The sequence below is a fragment of the Mandrillus leucophaeus genome, unplaced genomic scaffold, assembly GCF_000951045.1.
Source record: "Mandrillus leucophaeus isolate KB7577 unplaced genomic scaffold, Mleu.le_1.0 Scaffold730, whole genome shotgun sequence".
In the NCBI taxonomy this organism is placed as follows: Eukaryota; Metazoa; Chordata; class Mammalia; order Primates; family Cercopithecidae; genus Mandrillus; species Mandrillus leucophaeus.
In genome coordinates this window covers 367,230-390,123 of record NW_012107920.1, presented here as the reverse complement: position 1 = coordinate 390,123, position 22,894 = coordinate 367,230, and the positions used below count along the sequence as shown (strand labels likewise).

At 40.4% G+C, this 22,894-nt stretch overlaps 1 protein-coding gene across 2 annotated transcripts; it reads right to left on the bottom strand.

Moving 5' to 3' along the window:
• Nucleotides 1-331: 331 nt before the first annotated feature.
• Nucleotides 332-22,457, bottom strand: TRAPPC6B (trafficking protein particle complex 6B). Of its 2 annotated transcripts, XM_011965631.1 has the most exons (6): nt 21,841-22,457; nt 11,406-11,473; nt 10,235-10,352; nt 6,396-6,479; nt 3,940-4,033; nt 332-2,888 (listed from the first exon to the last, which is right to left on the bottom strand). In XM_011965631.1, the coding sequence occupies exons 1-6, from the start codon at nt 21,919-21,921 to the stop codon at nt 2,857-2,859; spliced, it is 477 nt and encodes a 158-aa protein (XP_011821021.1). In that variant the 5' UTR covers nt 21,922-22,457; the 3' UTR covers nt 332-2,856. The 2 variants fall into 2 exon arrangements, with proteins under 2 accessions (XP_011821021.1, XP_011821022.1); XM_011965632.1 differs by lacking the exon at nt 6,396-6,479.
• Between the last annotated feature and the right edge of the window lie 437 nt (nt 22,458-22,894).

Genomic DNA, 22,894 nt, shown 5'->3' with positions numbered 1-22,894 from the left:
CATCCAGCTAATTTTTGTAATTTTTTTGGTAGAGACAGGGTTTCACTATTTGTCCAGGCTGGTCTTGAACTCCTGACCTCATGATCTGCTCACCTCGGCCTCCCGAAGTGCTGGGATTACAGGTTTGAGCCACCACACCCGGCCTTAAGTTGATTTCTATGTACAGCATTAAGGCAACGATCCAATTTCATTCTTTTGTATATGGATGTCTAGTTTTCCCAACACTATTTATTGAAGAGATTTTACTACATTTCTTTTTGTTTTACAATTTTCCTTCATGATTTCCTACATTTGTGTGTTAGGCCTTCTCGACCACAAAATCACAAAAGTATTATCATGTTTTCTTTAGTACTTTATTGTTTTACATGTGAACCTTTAAGTTTCTCCCCACCTACTCCCACAGAAGAAGGGATATTCAATTGTCCCATACTATCTTTTGAATAACCTAACTCTCCCTTTGTTTCTACTAAGAGAGGTTTCTTTTTGGCTACAAGTAACAATATACATACACCCAAAGTGAACGGAACAATATAAAGAATATCTTATATAACAAAAAGTCCACAGGTAAAGCAGTTCCAAGACTGGTTAATTCAGAAGCACAATTCAGGTGCTTTCTATCTACATCCCGCTATCCTTAGTGTGACAGCTTTCATCTCCGTACTTGTCATTTCATGGCCATCAGAAGGCCATTGCAGATTAGCTGGAAACATCCATATCACATATCTTCACTGAGAAGCAGAAAAGGGATGCCGGCAAATCGCTATCTTGTATCGGTTGTTAAGAGCAACAGAAAATTTCTTATTCAAAGTCTTCAGACTTCCTTCATCTTATTAGCCGAGATTCCATCAAATGATCAGGTAAGCCAATACCATGATTGGCACAGAATCTAATCAACACTCACCCTCTCTGGACTAGGGAAGCACCCTGTTCTACAGCACAAGGCAGCCATACAGAGTTTTAGACCAAAAAAAAGAAAAAAACATGGGGCTTTGTCAGCAAGGAAGGGAGAACGAAACGGCTGATGGGTAGGCATATGAATGTCTAACAAACCAACTTATCTGAACCCACCTTTTTCACACACACAATTCCCACACCTGTTTTATTTTGAAGTTCTCTACTGTGTTCTATTTTGATCTTCTGTGTCATTAGCTATTCCTGGGTCCTTATGACTTTTAACTTAATAAACTTTATATATGTATATTTGGTAGGAACTTTCCTAAATTTTTTCAAAATTAAAATTTTTTCCCCAAAATATGTGAGAATTAGGATTGTAGTCATGCATTGCTTAGTAAAGGGGACACATTCTGAGAAATGCATCATCATTAGGAGATTTTAAAACTGTACAATCACAGAGTGTACTACACAAACTTAGATGGTATGATTTACTATACACCTAGGCTATGACCTATTGCTCCTAGGCTACAAACCTGTACAGCATATTATTGTAGTGAACACTGTAGGACACTGTAACACAATGGTAAATACTTGCATATCTAAACATAAAGAAGGTACAGTAAAAATACAGTATTGTAATCTTATGGAACCACCACCATATATGTGGTCGGTCATTGACTGAAACATCATTATAGGGCACATAGCTAGAATTTAATAAATCAAGTTAAACAAATATCTTTGTAATACTGTACCCTTCCATGAAAGGAAAATGGTATGCCTCTAACTTGAGTTTTCTTTAATGTTCTAAAGCACATTTTTATAGTTTTTATTTCATGTTTTTCATATAATGTTTGGTTTAGTCAATCTTCTTAATCTGCCATTTCTATGGCAGAGTATCCACTGAAACATCTTGTTTGGTGTGTCAGTCACCCCCTTCTGCATAGTTCCCTGTCACACAAATACATGCAAAAGGGTAATAAATAAATGGGAAACAAAGTATAGTTTTAGTAATCAAAACATGCAAGGTTCTAACAAAAGCTGGAGATATCTGCTTATGCCAAATAATTTAAGTAAGAGAAAATAAGTAGAAGAGGTGGTAAGAAAGATATATCAGATGAGCACTGACCCCAAACCACTAAGATGATATGGTCCAAAAAATGTCAGAATGACTAATCCAATTATCCACCTCTCTGCTCAGCTGGAAGAGTAAAGAAGGGGATAAAGATGTTAGATCCTTTACCAGGACTTCCACGCATGGGGAGAGAAGCTGAAAGTCAAAACTGTAACAGGAATAAATACAAAAATTCTTTCCAAACATACCTAATATTCTTTGGCCCTAGAGTCACTGAATTCACATTTAAACTAATCTATTATTTCATTTTGATCATATTAATGGCGCTCTGAAGGAATGAAATATATTAAAGCAAAATTAAATTTATAAACAATTTAGGCAGTCATATATGTATTTATATATACACACATACAATGTATATATGAAATCCTTATACAGGTGTAAAAATTCTTAATAAATTATAAGCAGTAAAATAAAAAAATTTAGTATGTTTGCTTTTTAAAATAAAAACTTGTTCATTCTTATCACAAATAATTCTGTTGGTACATAATTTTCTCTCATGCTAATTCAACAAACCCTGAGCTTTGTTTCTCCATCTATGGCTAAATACATATCACTCTAACCAAATAAAAAGGTTTAAAATAAGGGTCCTACATCTTGGTGTCTGGTTATTTGAAATCAGGTTTTCATTTTGAATAGTTTTGGTTAAGTGTATGTCATGGCAGGATGTCCCTTTATCTCCTTTGAGTTGATCTGTGTTAAACTGATAAAAATACATGCTTACTCCTGCACAAACATCAAACAATGTAATTAAATCATCACTACTTGAAATACTTTTACACGAATAATTTATCTCTTTACACTGTTGAAGCCTTGCATTTCAGTATGTTCTACAGCTTCTGTATCATCACCTGAAATTTGCCTAAAAAAAAAAAAAAATACAAATAATTATTTGATTTTTAGATACAAAGAAAACAAGTCTAAACATCAATTTTCTGTTCCATATAGGAAATAGTGTCAGTCAAGAAATCTGCTATGTCAAAAACCTTTTCACATTCTTCATAATATTCAATAAAGTCAATTCTATTTTTTCTTTTCTTTTTGAGATGGATTCTTGCTCTGTCGCCCATGATCTTGGAATGCAGTGGCGCGATCTTGGCTCACTGCAACCTGCACCTCCCAGGTTCAAGTGATTCTCCTGCCTCAGCCTCCTGAGTAGCTGGGACTACAGGCGTCCGCCACCATGCCCAGCTAATTTTTGTATTTTCAGTAGAGACAGGGTTTCACCCTATTGGCCAGGCTGGTCTCAAACTCCTGACCTCGTGATAAGCCCATCTCGGCCTCCCAAAGTGCTGAGATTACAGGTATGAGCCACCACGCCCAGCCAGTCAATTCTATTTTTATGGGATGATTATATGGTTTGTGAGTAAGCACTTTTGTTTCTCTTTATGAATCCTACATTTGGGTACAGTATTTCATTGCTAATGATCATTGTAAATGTAAAGGAAATACAATAAAGCTCAAGGCCTCTCGGTTGGTAGCTCTGATGAAAAGATCTTTAGGGAGACATTTAGTGATAAAAGAGTATCTGGTTTTACTTAGCTGTATATAATAGGTGTATCCTAAACAATTGTTTAAAAATAGCATTTTCAATGTTCTAGGGAAATCTGCTATCTTAAAACAGTGCAGGAGATATTCAGAAGACTATCTTTAAAAAAATTAAAGTTTAAGTAACTTTAGAAGAGTTAAAAATCATCCCTTAAATTGTCTTATAAATTTGGATTTCTTTAGTCCATTATTCAAAAATTACTGAGTATGAATATAGTATGCTACATATTACTAAACGTTACATTGATAAAACTAAAATGGAAGTTTCAGCATTTTAAATTTCCTCTCAGTTAAATTAAAAAAAAAAAAAAAAGACCTGAAAACAAATTACTAAAACATCTGTAAGAAAAGTGAATTCAACTTACAAGCAGGCATTGAAGACACTTCAGCTGTTACAATACTTTTTATTCCCAAGTTTGATAAGCCACCTCTGATTAAGCCACATGTAAATGCTAAATACTAAAAGGAAAAAAAAATCATTAAAAATAGTAAGGATTTACTAAAATAGTAAAGCTATTGATAAATACAACATTACATGACTTATCATCAGTAGGTCATTCCTGTTATAAAAAAGGAGTTTGGAAGATTGTTTAAGTTACTGAAAAATATTGATAGATTTCACAGCTCCCCGGAAACTAACGCATGGACATAGGACTTAAGACTTCAGCTCAGCCAATTAAGCACTCCAGTCCAGGACTGTGAATCTAGAGTCACTGACAAAAACAAGCCAGAAACAGATAGGAATTAGTTCTGGAGGCAGTAAAGGTAGTTTGTGTCTACAGTCCATGCTGCCCACAGCATTATAAGTACATACATTCTGTGGAGTGACTTGGCTATCTTAATGGCTGCCTTAAAACTCCCCTGGTTATTGCCTATTTTTTGAGCTTATCAATTGTGTTAGCTTACAAGCAGAATTTCTTTCCTTTATTTACAACCAAGAATCTTGACTTGTTCAAGACTTATAGCTTGCCACAACAAAGAATTATCTGGTTGAAAGTATCAACAGTTTGGATGCTGAGAAATCCTGTCATACAGAAACAAAGAAAGGGAATAGGGTTGAGCTACAACACCAAAAGTCATGACAAGAACTGGATTGAAAAACTAGCAATTCAAGGAATTTTTGATTACCCACATCTATACTGCATGATGTTCAACATACTACATTATCTATGAATAATATAAATATATATATTTAAATAAATACTATATATATTTAAATAAATATAAATAATATAAAATATTATCTTACAAATAATATACATAAATGGGTACTAATAAGTAACTAGATCTGAGTCATGAAATTTTAAGCTGGAAGAGGTCTTAGAGATTGTTTATCCCAAGAGTTCTTAATCTGGGATTTGTGACCCCTATGAAAATAAAAACCATGCATATGTGCGTATTTATGGGGAAAGGTGTTCCAATTCTCAAAGATGTCCATAACTCAAAATAGTTAGAAATCACTGAATTGGTCCAACTTACTCTTTTCACAGCTGAAGAAACCAAGATCCCAAAAAGTTAAGTGAGAACCAGAAACATTAAGTTAGATGTTAGTAAAAAAGAGAAAATACGCCAGGCGTGGCCCGCAATCCCAGCACTTTGGGAGGCTTTTGTAATCACACCTGCAATCCCAGCACTTTGGGAGGCTGAGGCAGGCGGATCATGAGGTCAGGAGTTCGAGACTAGCTTGGCCAATATGGTGAAACCCCGACTCTACTAAAGATACAAAAAATTAGCCAGGCATGGTGGCACACACCTGTAATCCCAACTACTCAGGAGGCTGAGGCAGGAGAATCACTTGAACCCAGGAGGCGGAGGTTGCAGTGAGCTGAGATGGCACCACTGCAGTCCAGCCTGGGTGGGAGGGCTTCATCCAAAAAAAAAAAAAAAAAAAGCAGAAAATACACACATTAACCATAAAAATGTAGTTAGAGCCTGGATACCCCAAAAATATAGAAAATAGGCAATCAGGCCAGATGCGGTGGCTCACACCTGTAATCCCAACACACTGGGAAGCCGAGGTGAGGTGATCACTTGAGCCCAGGAATTCAAGACGAGCCTGGACAACATAATGGGATCCCATCTCTACTAAAATTTTGTTAAAAATTAGCCAGGCATGGTGGCCCATACCTGCAATCCTACCTCCTTGGGTGACTGAAGTGGGAGGATCATTTAAGCCCGGGGGGGTTAAGGTCAAGATAGGTCATGATTGCACCACTATACTCCAGCCTGGATGACAGAGCAAGACCTTATCTTAAAAAAAAAAAAAAGAAGTGATCTACCACACATCTACATGTCACTGTCATTTATAGTGTTTCTTTTTCTGAGATGGAGTTTCGCTCTTGTACCCCAGACTGGAGAGCAATGATGGCATGATCTCGGCTCACTGCAACTTCTGCCTCCCAGGTTCAAGTGATTCTCCTGCCTCAGCCTCCCGAGTACCTGGCATTGCAGGCGCTCGCCACAATGCTCAGCTAATTTTCATAGTGTTGGTAGAGACGGGGTTTCACCATGTGGGCCAAGCGAGTCTTGAACTCCTGACCTCAGGTAATCCACCTGCCTTGGCCTCCCAAAGTGCTGGGATTACAGGTGTGAGCCATCGCGCCCGACCAGTGTTTCTTTAATTGGTCACTCTATGACTATTTAGCTACAGTTTAGTGTTATTGTAACATGTCTCTCATTTCACAGAAAACTCTTTAAACAAAAAACAACACCTTAAAACATACTTTTAATTCAATAGTCTGTTATGATTAGCATTGTACTTTTCCCTGTAGTCCTACTATTAACAGAAACACCAATTATTATTAATTATTCCATTAAATACCTTAGATGCATGTTCTAAATACTGTTTTCCTGCAGACATCTGAGTAAGCAGGCGAAATTTGTTGTCCTGAAGTACATAGATGCCCTGTTCCAAAAATAGAAAAAATATCCAAAGTCAATGTAGCTAGCAATCCTTAAAATTATTTTATTCTTATGAAACAATGTAAGAGTTTTTTTTAAGTTATTAAAAGTCTCCTTCCCATTGGCCAAATTTTCTTTTTCTGTTCTTGGGAGACAGGGTCTCCTCTGTCACCCAGGGTAGAATGCAGTGGCATAATTATGCCTCACTGCAGCCTCCAACTCCCAGACTCAATCGATCCTCCCACTGCAGGCTCCCAAGTAGCTGGGACTACAGGCGTGCACCACCAAGCCCTGCTAATTTTTATATTTTTCTGTAGAGATAGGGTTTCGCCATGTTGCCTAGGCTGGTCTCAAAACTCCTGGGCTTAAGCAATCTGCCCACCTTGACCTCCCAAAGTGCTGGGATTGCAGGCATGAGACCACGTGCCCAGCCTGGTCAAATTTTGTTTAAATGAAGGAGTTTTGCAATGTTCAAGCTGAAGAGTTGCAAGTTCAATATTTTCACAACACTAATATCTACTGAACGGTTTTATACACTAAAGATACAAAGACTATATGAGACATAGTCCCCATCCTTAAAAACTCAGAGTCCAGTATGATGGAATCATTAATATATGTCCATATGAAATAAGCTATTGGTTTGTTTGTATATTTATTTATTTAGACATGAGCTCTCACTTTGTTGCCTAGGCTGGAGTGTGGTGGTACAATCACAGCTCACTGCACCCTTAAACAAAACCTGGGTGTTTGAGCAATTCTCTTGCCTCAGTCTCCCGAGTAGCTGGGACCACAGGCACACACCACCACACCTGGCTAGTTTTATTAATTTTTTGTAGAAAGGGGGTCTCCCTATGTTGCCTAGACTGGTCTTGAACTCCAGGGCTCAAGTAATCCTCCTGCCTCAGCCTCCCAAAGTGCTGAAATCACAGGTATGAGTCACCACCCTTGACCTAATTTTTATTTTTATTTATTTAATTTTTTGAGACAGAGTTACGCTCTTGTTGCCCAGGCTGGAGTGCAATGGCTCGATCTCAGCTCACTGCAACCTCCACCTCCTGGGTTCAAGCGATTCTCCTGCTTCAGCCTCCCAAGTAGCTGGGATTACAGGCATGTGCCACGACACCCAACTAATTTTGTATTTTTAGTAGAGATGGGGTTTCTCCATGTTGGCAGGGCTGGTCTTGAACTCCCAACCTCAGGTGATCCGCCTGCCTCGACCTCCCAAAGTGCTGGAATTACAGGCGTGAGCCACAGCACCCGGATTTATTTATTTATTTATTTATTTATTTACTTATTTATTTGAAACAGTCTTGCTCTGTCGCCCAGGCTGGAGTGGAGAGGCATGACCTAGGCTCACTGCTACCTCTGCCTCCCGGGTTCAAGCAATTCTCCTTCCTCAGCCTCCCGAGTGGCTGGGACAATAAGCATGTGCCACCATGCCTGGCTAATTTTTGTATTTTCAGTAGAGACAGGGATTCACCACGTTGGCCAGGCTGGTCTCGAACTCCTCACCTCAGGTGATCTGCCCACCTCAGCCTCCCAAAGTGCTGGGATTACAGGGGTGAGCCACCGCACCCAGCCTTATCTAAATCATGTCTAGAAAGTAAAAATTCAAGAGTCATTTCTTCCCATTAGCATTTCCCGTAATTCCAAGCTAAAGTTGGTACAAAATGAATTCTAGGCCAGGCACAGTGGCTCACACGTGTAATCCCAGCACTCTGGGAGGCCAAGGCGGGAGGATCCATTGAGCACAGGAGTTTGAGACCAGTCTGGACAACATAGTGAGACGTTGTCTCTAATTAAAAATAAATAAATAAATAAATAAATAAATAAATAATCCTATTGAGAGTACCAGATACATTTCTTTAATTTTTTACTTAATCAAAATTCCAAATCTACTCTAAGTATTTCCTTGAGTTCATAAAATAAAATCTAATGAAGCCGGGAGTGGTGGTGCACGCCTATAATCCCAGCTATGCAAGAGGCTGAGGCCAAAGAATTACTTGAGTCCAGGAGCTCAAGACCAGTCTGGGCAACATAGCGAGACTCTGTCTCCCTTTTAAAATTTTAATAAATACATTGTCTTCTATGTAATCTATTAATTTTGTAAGAAAATCTTTTAAGAGTAGAAAATACGACAGCAGTAATAATCCAGGAGTTACTTAAGAGTAAAATATGCTCACAAATTAGACTTTAGAAATGACTGTAAAGAATCTCTTCCTGCCACCCAAGATGCCCAAAGGAAAGGCCAACGGGAAAGAGGTGGCTCCGGCCCTTGCTGTCATGAAGAAACAGGAGGCCAAGAAAGTGGTGAATCCTGGTCAGGCGTGGTGGCTCACGTCTGTACTCCCAGCATATTGGGAGGCTGAGGCAGGTGGATCACTTGAGGTCAGGAGTTCGAGACCAGCCTGGCCAGCATGGTGAAATCTCATTTCTACTAGAAATACAAAAATTAGCTGGAGTGGTGGCACATGCCTATAGTCCCAGTTACTTAGGAGCCTGAGGCAGAATGGCTTGAACCCAGGAGACGGAGGTTGCGGTGAGCCGAGATCGCGCCATTGCACTCTAGCCTGGGCAACAGAGCAACACTTCGTCTCAAAAAAAAAGAAAAGAAAAAGTGGTGAATCCCCTGTATGAGAAAAGGCCTAAGAATTCTGGCATTGGACAGGACATCCACCCAAAACGGACCTCACTCACTTTGTGAAATGGCCCCGCTATACCAGGTTGCAGTGGCACAAAGTCATCCTCTTGTAAGCAGTCGAAAATGCCTCCTACAATTAACCAGTTCACCCAGGCCCTGCACCGCCAAACAGCTACTTATCTGTTTAAGCTGTCCCACAAGTACAAAGACAAAGCAAGAAAATAAGCAGAGGCTATTGGCCTGGGCTGAAAAGAAAGCTGCAGGCAAAGGGGATGTCCCCACTAAGAGACCACTTGTCCTCCAAGCGGGAGTTTAACACCATCACCACCTTGAAGGAGAACAAGAAGGCTCAGCTGGTGGTGACTGTACACTATGTGGATCCCATCAAGGTGGCTGTCTTCCTGCCTGCTTTGTGTTGTACAATGGGGGTCCCTTCCTGCATTATCAAGGGGAAGGCAAGACTGGGACGTCTAGTCCACAAGAAGACCTGCACCACTGTCGCCTTTACACAGATTAACTCGGAGGACAATGGAGCTTAGGTTCAGCGGGTGGAAGCTATCAGAACCAACTACGACGACAGACATGATGAGATCAGCAGTCACTAGGGAGGCAATGTCTTGGGTCCCAAGTCTGTGGCTTGAATTGCCAAGCAGGAAAAGGCAAAGGCTAAAGAACCTGCCACCAAACTGGGTTAAATATACACTGTTGAGTTTTCTGTACATAAAAAAAATTAAAATAATACAAATTCTTCAAAAAAAAAAGAAATGACTCTAAAGACAAAAAGGTGATATATTTGTGGTTCTGCATATTATTACCACTAATGAACAGTAACTAAGGAACCACATACTAAAAGCTGTTATCATCCTGACTTTTGCTACTTTAAAAAACTTAACATAGCATATAATTGGATGAAAGGAACAGCTATCATTACTGATAACTGTCCCTTTGTCTTTATTCAGTTCACACTACTGGAAGAAAAAAACTAATAACTTATTAATAACATAAAAATACTTCAAAGTTAACCAGAAATTATTTTAGGTTTTAAATAAGTCACTAAAATACGATATTTATATTAAGTTAAAGGACTTTAAAATATAGGCCTTAATTAATTTAATTACCTGATGATTTGTCCTTAGATTGTCGATTTGTTTCTTGAATACCGTAGTCCAAAAATCTTTACAAATGAACTTCATGATATCTAACTCATCCTTGAACCTTGCAGTATCTTTTGTAAACCTAAAAAGATCAACTGGAAGTAATACAGTATTTATCCTCCAAAAAAAGCAAAAGGGACTAATTATTAACTAATTTCCAAATGCCAGAACAGCACTGAACATTTACTGGGTTATTTTTAATTTTAATTATTTTTTGAGACAGGGTCTGGCTCTGTTGCCCAGGTTAGAGTGCAGCAGCATGATCTCGGCTCATTGCAATGTCTATCTCCGTCCCAGATTCAAGCCATCCTCCCACCTCAGCCTCCCTCGAAGCTGAGACCACAGGCACATGTCACCATGCCCAGCTAATCTGTATATTTTTGTAGAGACGGGGTCCTACTTTGTTGCCCTGGCTGGTCTCAAACTCCTGAGCTCAAGCAATTCTTGGCCTCCCAAAGTGCTGGGATTACAGGCATGAGTCACCACACCTGGCTGAACATTTATTAACACTCATAAAGTCATAAGCACCACGCAACGTGATCCTATCTCAATGGATTCACATTACGTTATATAAATTATGAGGCCTCAAATTAGTCTAAACATTATAGCCAAAATTTCAGGTGCAATGCATTCTAGCACATCAAAAAAACTACAAAAGAACAAAGAGCTGAGCATTATCATGACATTGTTATATAAAGTATACTCAGAGTTTTAACTATTCAGGTAGTGAGAAAGAAATACTAAAAAGAATTGATCTATAAGTTCAAAGATAATTACACACATAAACATAGACTATAGTTATTTCAATCCTATGTACATAAAAATTCAATGCAGGTTAAAGAACCCAGTAGATCTTAAGTTAAAAATGCAGTAAGATTTTAGATAGCTGTTTCAATACCTTCAGGAAGAAAGTCTAAAATACATAACACATATGTTTTCTTTAATCATTAAAATTTGAATAAACGCGTTAAAATGGCATTGGATCTAAAAATAAATTTTAATTTTTGAAGTAAAGAGAAGAAATAACATTCAGGAATTAAAATTAAAATATTCCAAGTTTTATGCAATCTTTTGAAATAGATTATCTTTGTTTATAACCTACCTGCAAGAAAATTTTCAAATCCAACCTGCTCACCTTTCTATCAATCCTTGTCCCACTCGAAACCCCATGTTTTCCAGTTTAGTAATACATCGTCCGTTTTCCTGTTTTAAAAAAGAATAGTTTTAAATACTTTTAGAGTGCTAGGATGTTAGTGTTCAGAAATTGTTTTACAATATTGGTTAAAAATATTAATGTAAACATTTATAATTTTTTCCCTGAGACATTTTAAGAAAAAGTGAATTATATGGTTGATTTTATTTATTTTACTTTAATTTTACTAACTTTACCTTTTACTATTTTTTTGATAAACAAATTAATTCATAATTTAGTTAACATATACATAATTAACCTAAAAACTTCAATAGAAGGATACATTTTTAAAATTTATTTTATTTTGAGATGGAGTCTCACTCTGTCGCCCAGGCTGCAGTACAGTGGGGTCATCTCGGTTCACTGTAACCTCCACCTACAGGGTTCAAGTGATTCTCCTGCCTCAGGTTCCCAAGTAGCTGGAATTATAAGCACCCACCACCATGTCTGGCTAATTTTTGTATTTTTAGTAGAGAAAATACAAAAATACAAAATGTTGGCCACGCTGGTCTCAAACTCCTGACCTCAAGTGATCCACCTGCCTCGGCCTCCTAATGCAGGGATTACAGGCATGAAGCCACCGTACCCAGATAGAAAGACACATTTTAAAACCACTTGGAAAGCCATCTCTATAGAAGTGATTTTCCCAGGATAGTAACCAGATGTAACCTAACCCAACACCATCTTAACTGGCAGAGGTTCAATGGGCTGAAGCTTTGTGCTCCTCCCTGACACCAAGTTTTTTAATACAAACAAATCCCTCAAGGTGCGGTGGCTCATGCCTGTAATCCCAGCACTTTGGGAGGCCAAGGCAGGAGGATCACTTGAGCTCAGTGGCTCAAGATCAGCCTGGGCAACATAGCAAGACCATATCTCTACTAAAAATAAAAATAGTTGGGCATGGTAGCATGTGCCATTTTGGAGGCTGACACAGGAGGATTGCTTGAGTCCAAGAAGTTGAGGCTGCAGTGAGCCATGATCATGTCATTGCACTCCAGCCTGGGCAACAGGTTGAGCAAGGGACCCTGTCTCAAAAAAAAAAAAGAAAAGAAAAGAAAAAAGAAATAGAGAAGAGAAAGAAAAGAATTTCACTATTGTTTCTTCTTAGGAGAAAACTCCAACCTTATGAGACCAACCACAACACAATGAAAAGTTGCACTAACTACTTCAGAATATTAGTAACAGCAGATGTTGGTACGAATAACTGGTATTTATTCTAGAGTCCTTATAAATAAAATCCCACAGTTAGCATTTGCATTATCAGCTAGAGAGTTAGTTAACATGTAGTAGAATGAGGACTTACACAAGGTGTAATACACAGCATTTTACTACTATGAAAACAAATGCAGTCCAGTTAGGAGAAAACCAAGTGGATTCTAAGTTATACATATCTTAATGACAAGACTCCCCACCATTTGTGAATGTAAAACAATTTTTAAATGTTGACACTACAATATTTAAAATAGCTATCATAAATGTACATAACGTATTCCATGCTAGGTTTTTGTTTGTTTGTTTAAGGAAACTGTAAGTTATACTGTGGTTAAGGCATGTATCTTCACTCTCGAAAAGGCCCACATTCTATCACAGTAATGTATGGTCAGACTTAGCCCCAAATGTTAAACACCTGGATCAAGACATAACCAGTTATATTGCGAAAGGAACCTATATACATTTATCAACTCTAGTTCCTTAATAGGTACCTAACAAGTCATTAACATACAGAAATATGCATCATGAGAACCAAGAAATACCACCCATCCTTTCTGCATATCAGCAATTTGTCACTCCTGAGCAACAGTGCTTATATCACTGAGGTCTATGAATAGTCACTTTTCACATTCATCCCAAGAGACAGAATGACCTTTTTTTGTTGTTTTTTTTCTGAGACGGAGTCTCACTCAGTCGCCCAGGCTGGAGTGCACTGGTGCGATCTCGGCTCACTGCAAGCTCCGCCTCCCGGGTTCACGCCATTCTCCTGCCTCAGCCTCCCAAGTAGCTGGGACTACAGGCGCCCGCCGCCACACCCGGCTAATTTTTTGCATTTGTAGTAAAGACAGGGTTTCACCATGTTAGCCAGATGGTCTCGACCTCCTGACCTCATGATCCGCCCGCCTCGGCCTCCCAAAGTGCTGGGATTACAGGCATGAGCCACTGCGCCTTGCCTGAGACAGAATGACTTAAGCACAAATGCAACATATTATAATTTCTCACCAAAAAGTCACAAATTAAACCAAAATATTTTACACAATTTATATAAAATGCCTTAAAATCTGCCTTCATTTAAGCTCGCTCTCTCCATATCTGGTGAGTCAACTGGATGTCTTTGGGTATGAGAGCCACCTCTCTTACTGTAGACGGCACACAAATTAGCATCTTCAAATCAACCCACCAGGTATACTTCACTAGCCTCCTGCAGCGCCCCAGTGACTGTGCTCTGAAACCTCAAGTTGGTTTTGAAATCCTGGGTGATCTCTCTCACCAACCTCTGGAAAGGCAGCTTCTAGATGAGAAGTTAGGTCAATTTCTGATAATGAGAATCTCTGGAAGTACTGCAGTCCCAGGCTGATAGCGATGAGGTTTCTTCACCGGACTGGTAGAGGGGACACTTTTTATCTGGCAGCGTTAATAACCTGCTGTTAGGAGGAGGGGTTCCCACCAGTTCAATTACAAGCAGTGATTTGGTTTGGGCCATTTGCTTTTACCTAACGTCAAAGTTTTAGGTCACTTCTTCAATCGCCACACTGCTTCTGCTGCCCAAGGAAAAACCACAGTGTCCAGCAAAGAATAGATGTTCCTCCAACAAAGGACCAAACTGCTATTTACTTATTTATTCGACAGGTCTTGCTCTGACACCCAGGCTGCAGTGCAGTGGCGAGATCATGGTTCATTGAAGCTTTAAATTCCTGGGCTCAAGCAATCCTCCCACCTCAGTCTCCCAAGTAGCTAGGATTACAGGCACATCATCATGCCTGGCTATTTTTTTTTTTTTTTCTTTTTAAGAGATGAGGTCTCACTATATTACCCAGGCTGGTCTCAAAGTCCTGACCTCAAGATATCCTCCTAGCTTGGCCTCCCAAAGCAGTGGGAATACAGATGTGAGCCACATCATTTTCACAAGGTAACAGGGAACTACTGCTTATCATTGATTTTCAGAAATCAAATCCTCTTTCTAATTACTCCTCGTCTCCCTCTTATCCCCATTTCAATCATTCTTCTCTCCTAGGTTATAAAACCTGGTATCACCTGATGTTCTTCCGAGTCAAATCCTTTTTGCGCTCATTAAGTTCTATTGTTCCTTGCTTCAAAATGTCTCAGAATCATCCAGGCTTCCCAGTTCTCAGTGTCTTAGCTGATTACCACACTTTGCCTTAAATCATGAGATTGCTTTGCTCTTCCTTTGACAATCTCATTCAGTCTGAAGGCTTTAAATACTACCTCTATGCTGAACACATCCAAATCCTATGGATGACTGATGGACTGTCCTCTACAATCCAGACCCCATACCTCTCTGGCCTCAACCTTCTGCAGACTCACTCTGTGCTGTCCCTTAAACATGCCAGGTACATTCCAGGGGCTTTTGCATCACCTCTTCCTCCAGATATTCACACAACCAACTCCCTCACTTCCTTTGAGTCTACTCTCATGTCACCATCTTAGGCTCATTTTAACCATCTTCTTTAAAAGTGCAACATCATACCCCTTTGGCAACTCGCTATCCTAGTGATCTTAAAAACGTGTTGGCCGGGTGCAGTGGCTCACACCTGTAATCCGAACATTTGGAAGGCTGAGGTGGGCGGATAACGAAGTCAGGAGATCGAGACCATCCTGGCTAACACAGTGAAACCTCATCTCTACTAAAAATACAAAAAATTAACCAGGCATGGTGGCACATTCCTGTAGTCCCAGCTAGTCAGGAGGCTGAGGCAGGAGAATCGCTTGAACCCAGGAGGCAGAGATTGTAGTGAGCCAAGATCGTGCCACTGCACTCCAGTCTGGGTGACAGGGCGAGACTCCATCTCAAAAAAAAAAAAGACCAGCAACATCAGCATCACATGGGAACTTCCTAAAAATGCAAATTCTCTAGTCCCACTCCCAACTTACTTAATCAGAAATTCTGGGTATGAAGCCACTAATCAGCTTTAACGAGCCTTCTAAAAATTGATTTGACGCTCAGTCCCACCTCCTTGCTTAATTTGTCTCCACAGAATTTCTTTCACCATTTAATATACTATACATTTTACTATTTTATATTGCCCATGTGCCCCTTGCTCCCCTCTCTGCTAAAATAAAGCTCCAAAAAGGCAGGGATTTTTGTATATTTTGAAGCCTGTTTGTCTCCCACTAAGGAAACCATAGGCCTTATTATTCACTAAACTTTCTTCTAAGGAACCATGCACTCTGTTTATGGTGCTGTGACTACTAAACTGTATTTCTAGAAGACTTTATTGGGCATAGACATCTAGTGGTCCCAAAGGACCTCTGAAGTATGTATATTCAACATGATATTCATTTTATTAATGTCTTCTGCCTGCTCTGCCTCCAAAATTCCCTAAATTCATTAATGGCATGACCATTCACCTAGTTACTCTAACCAGAAAACTTCCATTTTCTTCACCCCTGAGGTCCCAACCCCTACATACACTGTAGTCCAGTGGAGCCTACCTTTTTCAAGCTTTTCAAAATTCACCTTCTCTCTCTACCCTTACTTCTTCAGTAAGGCCTTATCATTTCTCTCCTGGTTTTTAACTATAGCCTTCCAACTGGTCTTGTCTCTTTTTTTCCTACTTTGTGTCATCTTCTATATTTCTGGTAGTATAATTTCTACCAAAGTAGATTTCTGGAAAAAAAAATCACATTATTCCCAGCTGGGCATGGTGGCTCACGCCTGTAATCCTAGCATTTTGGGAGGCCGAGGCGGGCGGATCACCTGAGGTCGTGAGTTCAAGACCAGCCTGACCAACATGGAAAAACTCCATCTCTACTAAAAATACAAAAATTAGCCAGGCATGGTGACACATGCCTGTAATCCCAGCTACTCGGGAGGCTAAGGCAGGAGAACTGCTTGAACCCGGGAGGCGGAGGTTGCAGTGAGCCGAGATCACTCCATTGCACTCCAGCCTGGGCAATAATAGCAAAACTCCGTATTAAAAAAAAAAAATCATGTTATTCTCTACTGGAATTTCAGCACCTGCTCCCCTTTCTTCAAAATAAAGTCCAGGCCTGACGTAGTGGCTCATGCCTGCAAATCCCAGTACATTGGGAGGCCAAGGCAAGTGGATTGCTTGAGCTTAGGAGTTTGAGGGCAGCCTGGGCTACATGTGAAACCTCTTTACAAAAAATACAAAAATTAGGTGAGCATGGTGGCATGCACCTATAGTCCCAGCTACTTGGGAGGCTGAGGTAGGAGGATGGCTTGATTGCAGGAGGCAGAGGTTGCAGTGAGCCAAGATCCAACCACTGAACCCTAGACCAGGCAATAGAGGCAGATCTGGTCTCAAAACAAACCAACCAACAAACAAAAAATAAAGTCCAAACTCCTTAGCATGGCATCATGGTATATGCTTTCCTTAAAGACCCCTGGCTAGTTAACCAAAATTCATTAACATCCATATATTCACAAACATCTTTCCCTTCCACCACTCTGAAATTTCTGCAGCAACTCCAGAGTGCCATATTCTCTTCTGTCTTCATGCCTTTTTGTATGTGCTATTCCATAGACTTCACATTCTTTAAATTCTGCTCAAGTATTACATTCTCCCAGATGCCTTCCCTGAAACTTCCTTAGGCCCTATGCTGTCATAAAACTCTGTACATACATCTATTACTATACGTATCACTATCTTCGGTTTTTCTGCTATTCTCCACACTTCTTCTCGAACATGCTTAGGATGACGCCAGGCGCAGTGCTCATGCCTATAATCCCAGCACTGTAGGCAGGAGGGTCACTTGAGACTAGGAGTCTGAGACCAGCATGAGCAACACAGCAAGACTCTGTTTCTATAAGAAATTTTGTTTTAATTAGCTGGACACGGTACCATGCCCATAGCCCTAGCTATTTGGGAGGCTGATGTGGGAGGATCACTTAAGCCCAGGAGGTCATGGCTGCAGTGAGCCAAAGTCCCAACACTGCATTCCAGCCTGCATGACAGAGAAAGACCTTGTCTCTCTCCCCACTTTTTTTTTTTTTTTTTTTGAGACACAGTCTTGCTCTGTCGCCCAGGTTGGAGTGCAGTGGCACAATCTCAGCTCAACGCAACCTCCGCCTCCTGGGTTTAAGTGATTCTTCTGCCTCAGCCTCCCGAGTAGCTGGCCCTACAGGCGCGCACCACCACACCCAGGTATTTTTTGTATTTTTAGTAGAGATGGAGTTTCACCATGTTGGCCAGGCTGGCCTCGAACTCCTAACCTCGTGATCTGCCTGCCTTGGCCTCCCAAAGTGCTAGTATTGCTAGTATTACAGGCATGAGCCACCTCGCCCAGCCTCTCTTTTTAAAAAAATAGAGACATTGTTTCACTACATTGCCCACTTTGGTCTCCAACTCCTGGGCTCAAGTAATTCTCCCACCTCAGCCTCCCAAAGTGCTGGGATTACAGGTGTGAGCCACCACACTCACCCAGATACTTTGTCTCTTTTAAAAAAAAAAAAAAAAGTTCAGCTAGAATAAGTGTCTGTAAATCATGATGCTCTTTGTGGAATAATTTGCTCTGTAGAATCACCTAGGAACATATGTATTACCAGGAACTATTGAAACCACCTTTGCAAAGATTGTAACTGTAAGTAAAAGAGATCTCACCTAATCAACTCCATCTTGCCTTTAACCTCCAAACTGCCCTTGGTCATTCCTGGATGCAGCCCAAGCTAACTTTGGGAGAAATTTAGTTTATAGTGTAACCTTAAAGCAAGAAGGATAATAGCCCTTTCCGAAACTAAATCACCTTTGCAAAACTAAAGAAAGACTATAAGGTTAGGATTATGAGAGGGGCCTGAATTCCGCTAAAATGTAGGTAGTTAAATGATAACCAGACATTATTCTGGAAGTCACAGATTTGTAACTTCCCCAATTACTCCTGTAAATAATTATCACTATTGTAGAACCTAAAAAAGGCCTTTTGAGATGTCTTTTCAGACTTTTGCATTTCGGATGACTCCAACTGGTCCTCTGGCCCCCACCTCCGTAACGGCATCCCCAACCAACCAGCAGCACCCATTCCCTAGTCCCCAGCCTGTCAAACTATCCTTGATAAACCCTAAACTCTGTATGTTTGGGGAGGCTGATTTGAGCAATAATAAAACTCTGCTCTCCAATTTAGCCAGCTCTACATAAACTCCTTATTGCAATTCTTCTGTCTTGACAGATCAGCTCTATCTGGGCAGCGGCAAAGAAGAACCCATTGGGCAGTTACAATATGCTTATATACACACTCTCAAATCCTATGATCACATGAGCTTTTGAATTAAGCCCTACTACATATTTTTTGATTTTGCTACTTGTTCATGCACTTTTGAGTAGGCACCAAATTTTTAAGAAAAAATCAACTTGAGAACATTTTATCCACTAACCTTTTAAAATCCTTTCACCATAAATTGAGAAATGCCCAATTAGTCCACTTTAAGAGAATTCCCCTTTAAGAATAGTTTGATAAACATTGATTTGGAGGGTTAGAACACTGTTTCTTTCTTTTATCTCACCTTCAAATCTTACGGAAGTTCATTTTGCTATACTGAAAATCTGTAAAACTTTATTTCACTTAAAAAAACTTTTGATAATTAAAAAAAAAAGACACATAATCCTGTTAGCGAGAAATGGATTTTATAGGTCTTTTCAGACATAAACAGCATGGTTTTTACAGATCTTTTTATGTCTGGAAAAATCTCTAAAAATCACTTCTGGATGACAGGATTATGTATCTTTTACATTTTTTATGATGAAAAATTTCAAGCACACTCAAAGTAGGGACACTAATAAGAACCCTCATATACCCGTATTTCAGTATGGGTTCTGATTATGAAGACTACCACATAACTGTTATTTATATAATTTTTGCTTATTATGTACTTTCAATTTCCCCCCAACATAAATACATTGCAGTAGAAAAAGAAAGTTATTTTTAGCTTAAATGATTCAAAACTATGAACTTCCTTTCTCTTATATGATTAGTTCATCTCTTAAAATTATCAGGCCTGAGTAGAACAGCTCTGTTCATTTTAATAAGGATTAACCCACTGGGGGAAAAAAAAAGAAAGGCATTTTAAAAAGAAGAAAAATTATTATTCTAGACAAGAGTCAGAAGAGGGCCAGGTGCAGTGGCTTACTCCTGTAATGCCAGCACTTTGGGAGGCCAAGGCGGGCAGATCACCTGAGGTCAGAAGTTCAAGAACAGCCTGGTCAACATGGTGAAACTCTACTAAAAATACAAAAAAATTAGTCAGGCATGGTGGCCGGCACCTGTAATTCCAGATATTCAGGAGGCTGAAGCAGGGGAATCACTGGAACCCAGGAGGCGGAGGTTGCAGTGAGCTGAGATCACACCACTGCACTCCAGCCTGGGAGACAAAAGCAAAACTCTATCTCAAAAAAAAAAAAAAAAAGAGAGAAGAGGAAAGGTAAGAAGGGAGGGGAGAATGAAGAGAACTGAATACACAAGTGGTTGGGGGGACCGGGGGGTTATAACAAAAAAGTAAAAGGGGTGTGTTAACTGTTCTACAGGGAAAAGGAAGGCTAGCTTTGCACAAACAGTAAACACTGATGTCAATAATAAAGTCAGAAGTTTGTAACTTGAAAAAAATCTCTATTATAGATGTGTCATTTGAATAAGAATAGAATTTGCTTCATTTCCAATAACGTTCCAAATGTATCCTGCCTATCCTTCTTGTGGGTAAACTGGCAGTATCTTTTTCTGGATATCATACAGGTACCTCAAAAGTTCAAGCTGCCCCGAAATAACTCATTATCTTACCTCCTTATTTTTTTACTCTCCTTTAATCCCTTTTCTGATTAATAGCACCACCATCCAAACCAGCTGCTCAAGCTAAAACCTGACAATAATTTTCAACTCCCACTCCCATCCTTAAACAAGACCTACAGAATTCCACTTTCTACCTCTCAAATCTGTTACCTGCTTTTCTCACTATCCCTGTCTTAATTCAGATCATCATCATCTCCTGCAGTGACTCCCGTAATAAAGGATTTTCCCCCTACAAGGATCTTCCCTATCTAGCCCAAACACTGGATTACTTTTCTAAAATGCAAATGATCCACATCATTCCCTTCCTCAAAAATATTCCCTTGAAAAGATCCGAATTCTTTAATTACACAGAGCTTTCTAACTTCACCTCTCAATTCTTCTTACTCTCCCTCTATTCAGTCTAGTCACAAAGAAATGCTTAAGTGTCTTTAAATCCACCACTCTTTCGTACCTCTACGTCTTTATCTTTGCCTAGGATACATTTCCTATCCCCACTCTCCACCCATTTTTTATCAATAGCATTAAAGAAAGGGCTCCTGACTTGAGCACGACTTTGGACTATTTCTAAAATCCGTTACAACTCCATGATTCTACCAGCCAATACTCAAGTGTTAACTACTCATTAAATCACTATTCCCTAAAGACTGTGAGGCAGAAGTTTTATTTTATTTATCTAGCAGTGTCAGCAGCGACAGGCCCACAATGACTGAATAAGGATTCCCACATATTAGAAGTAACCGCTACATACTATCACATTTCGGAGTAAGTTAGATTAAAAAAAAAAAAAAAGTAATCTCTACAACTCTACAAGGATGGGGCCATTGTTCCATTCACTACTACATCCCTGGCACCTAGAACTAGCTCTGACATAACGGGCACTAAATAAGTACTTTCTGAAATAATTAATTTGTGTTCCCTAATTATCCTAACGCCTGCAAACTTTCCCCTGCAAACTCAACCTTCATTAGGCTTCAGTTCTCAAATTGTGTGGAGTTGCACTGAGCATTAGGAATGAGGAAGGAAGGACAGGTCTGTCCAGTGCAAGGCTGAAGTGCTGGAGGTGCCAGCAAAACTAAGTAGTGGTGTCAAAATCAGCTCTGCAGTTAACCCTCCCGTAAACAATGGCAGGGACAACACTAAAAGTACCAAAATCTGTGGGGTGTAAGACAAACGTACGGGAGTAGACAAAAAGGAATCAAATGGAAGATACGAAAGAGAAAACGATGAAAGATGACGGTTCAAAGGAGACAACTGACAGGTTCCAGGGTTTAGGATACCTGGAGGTGGACCATTTTCTGTACACCTCGGGAGGCATCGGGTGGCATGGGACAGGGGTTGAAGGAAAGCACTGAGGGCAAACAAGGTGTGTCACCGCAAAAGGACCGCAAGGACGTGTGGCAGCACTCACCACCTCCCCCTGCTCCGCGGACTTGTACACTCCAGACACCATCTCGTTATGGAGAAGCAAAAACAACGCCTCATCCGCCATTTCCTGCTAATTCTTCCAAGCTCCGAGTTTTGGCTCCCGCTTGAGCTGGTCTGGGGATTCCGGCTAGCGCCTTGAGCGACCTGGCCGGCGCCGCGACTCCGTCAGGCCGCCATTCTGTCCCTGTGGCTAAGAGACCGAGGTATTCACACAGCTTCCCAAAGGCTGGTACTGAAGTGAGTCTGGTACTGGAGACAGCCCACACTCCGGGGCTACCAAGTGCTAGGGGCCGAACGAAAGTTTGACACGAGCTCTAACCCAAGAGAACCAGCTGAGATGCGATCTCGCCGCTGGGCGGGGGCAAAAAAAAAAAAAACCAACTTCCGGTCCCCTCTACCCCGGCATTTGGCCAGCTCTATGATCACTGAGTTCCTCTCTCCCAAGCCCAAAGAGGCCAGCGCCCGGAAATGAGGAAGGTTCCCCTCCCACCACGATGTCCGGGTCGACCAAGATAAGATAAGACCTAGAGAGCTTCTGCCTGGCCCCGGCACGGTGGCTCACGCCTGTAATCCCAGCACTTTGGGAGGCCGAGGCTGGTGGATCACCTGAAGTGGGAAGTTCAGACCAGCCTGAAAACCCCGTCTCTACTAAAAAAACAAAATTAGCCGGGCCTAGTGGTGCATGCCTGTAATCCCAGCTACAGGCATGCGCCTGGCATGAGTCTGAGGCAGGAAAATCGCTTGAACCCGGCAGGCGGACGTTGCGGTGAGCTGATATCGCGCCACTGTCCCCCAGCCTGGGCAACAAAAGTTAAACTCTGCCTCAAAAAAAAAAAAAAAAAAAAAAAAAGAGCTCCCGCGGCCACCTTCGTGTGAATTAGCAATAGAAGTTAAAAAAATTCACAAGAATTTATATTGGCTTCATCAAAAGCATTCACTTCTCGCCATATGTTCTTCAAATATGAAAAGTTGTAAAAAGAGTTTAAAATATCATAAATTTTCAGAGTTCAAATTTTTTAAATATTGAGAAGTTATCC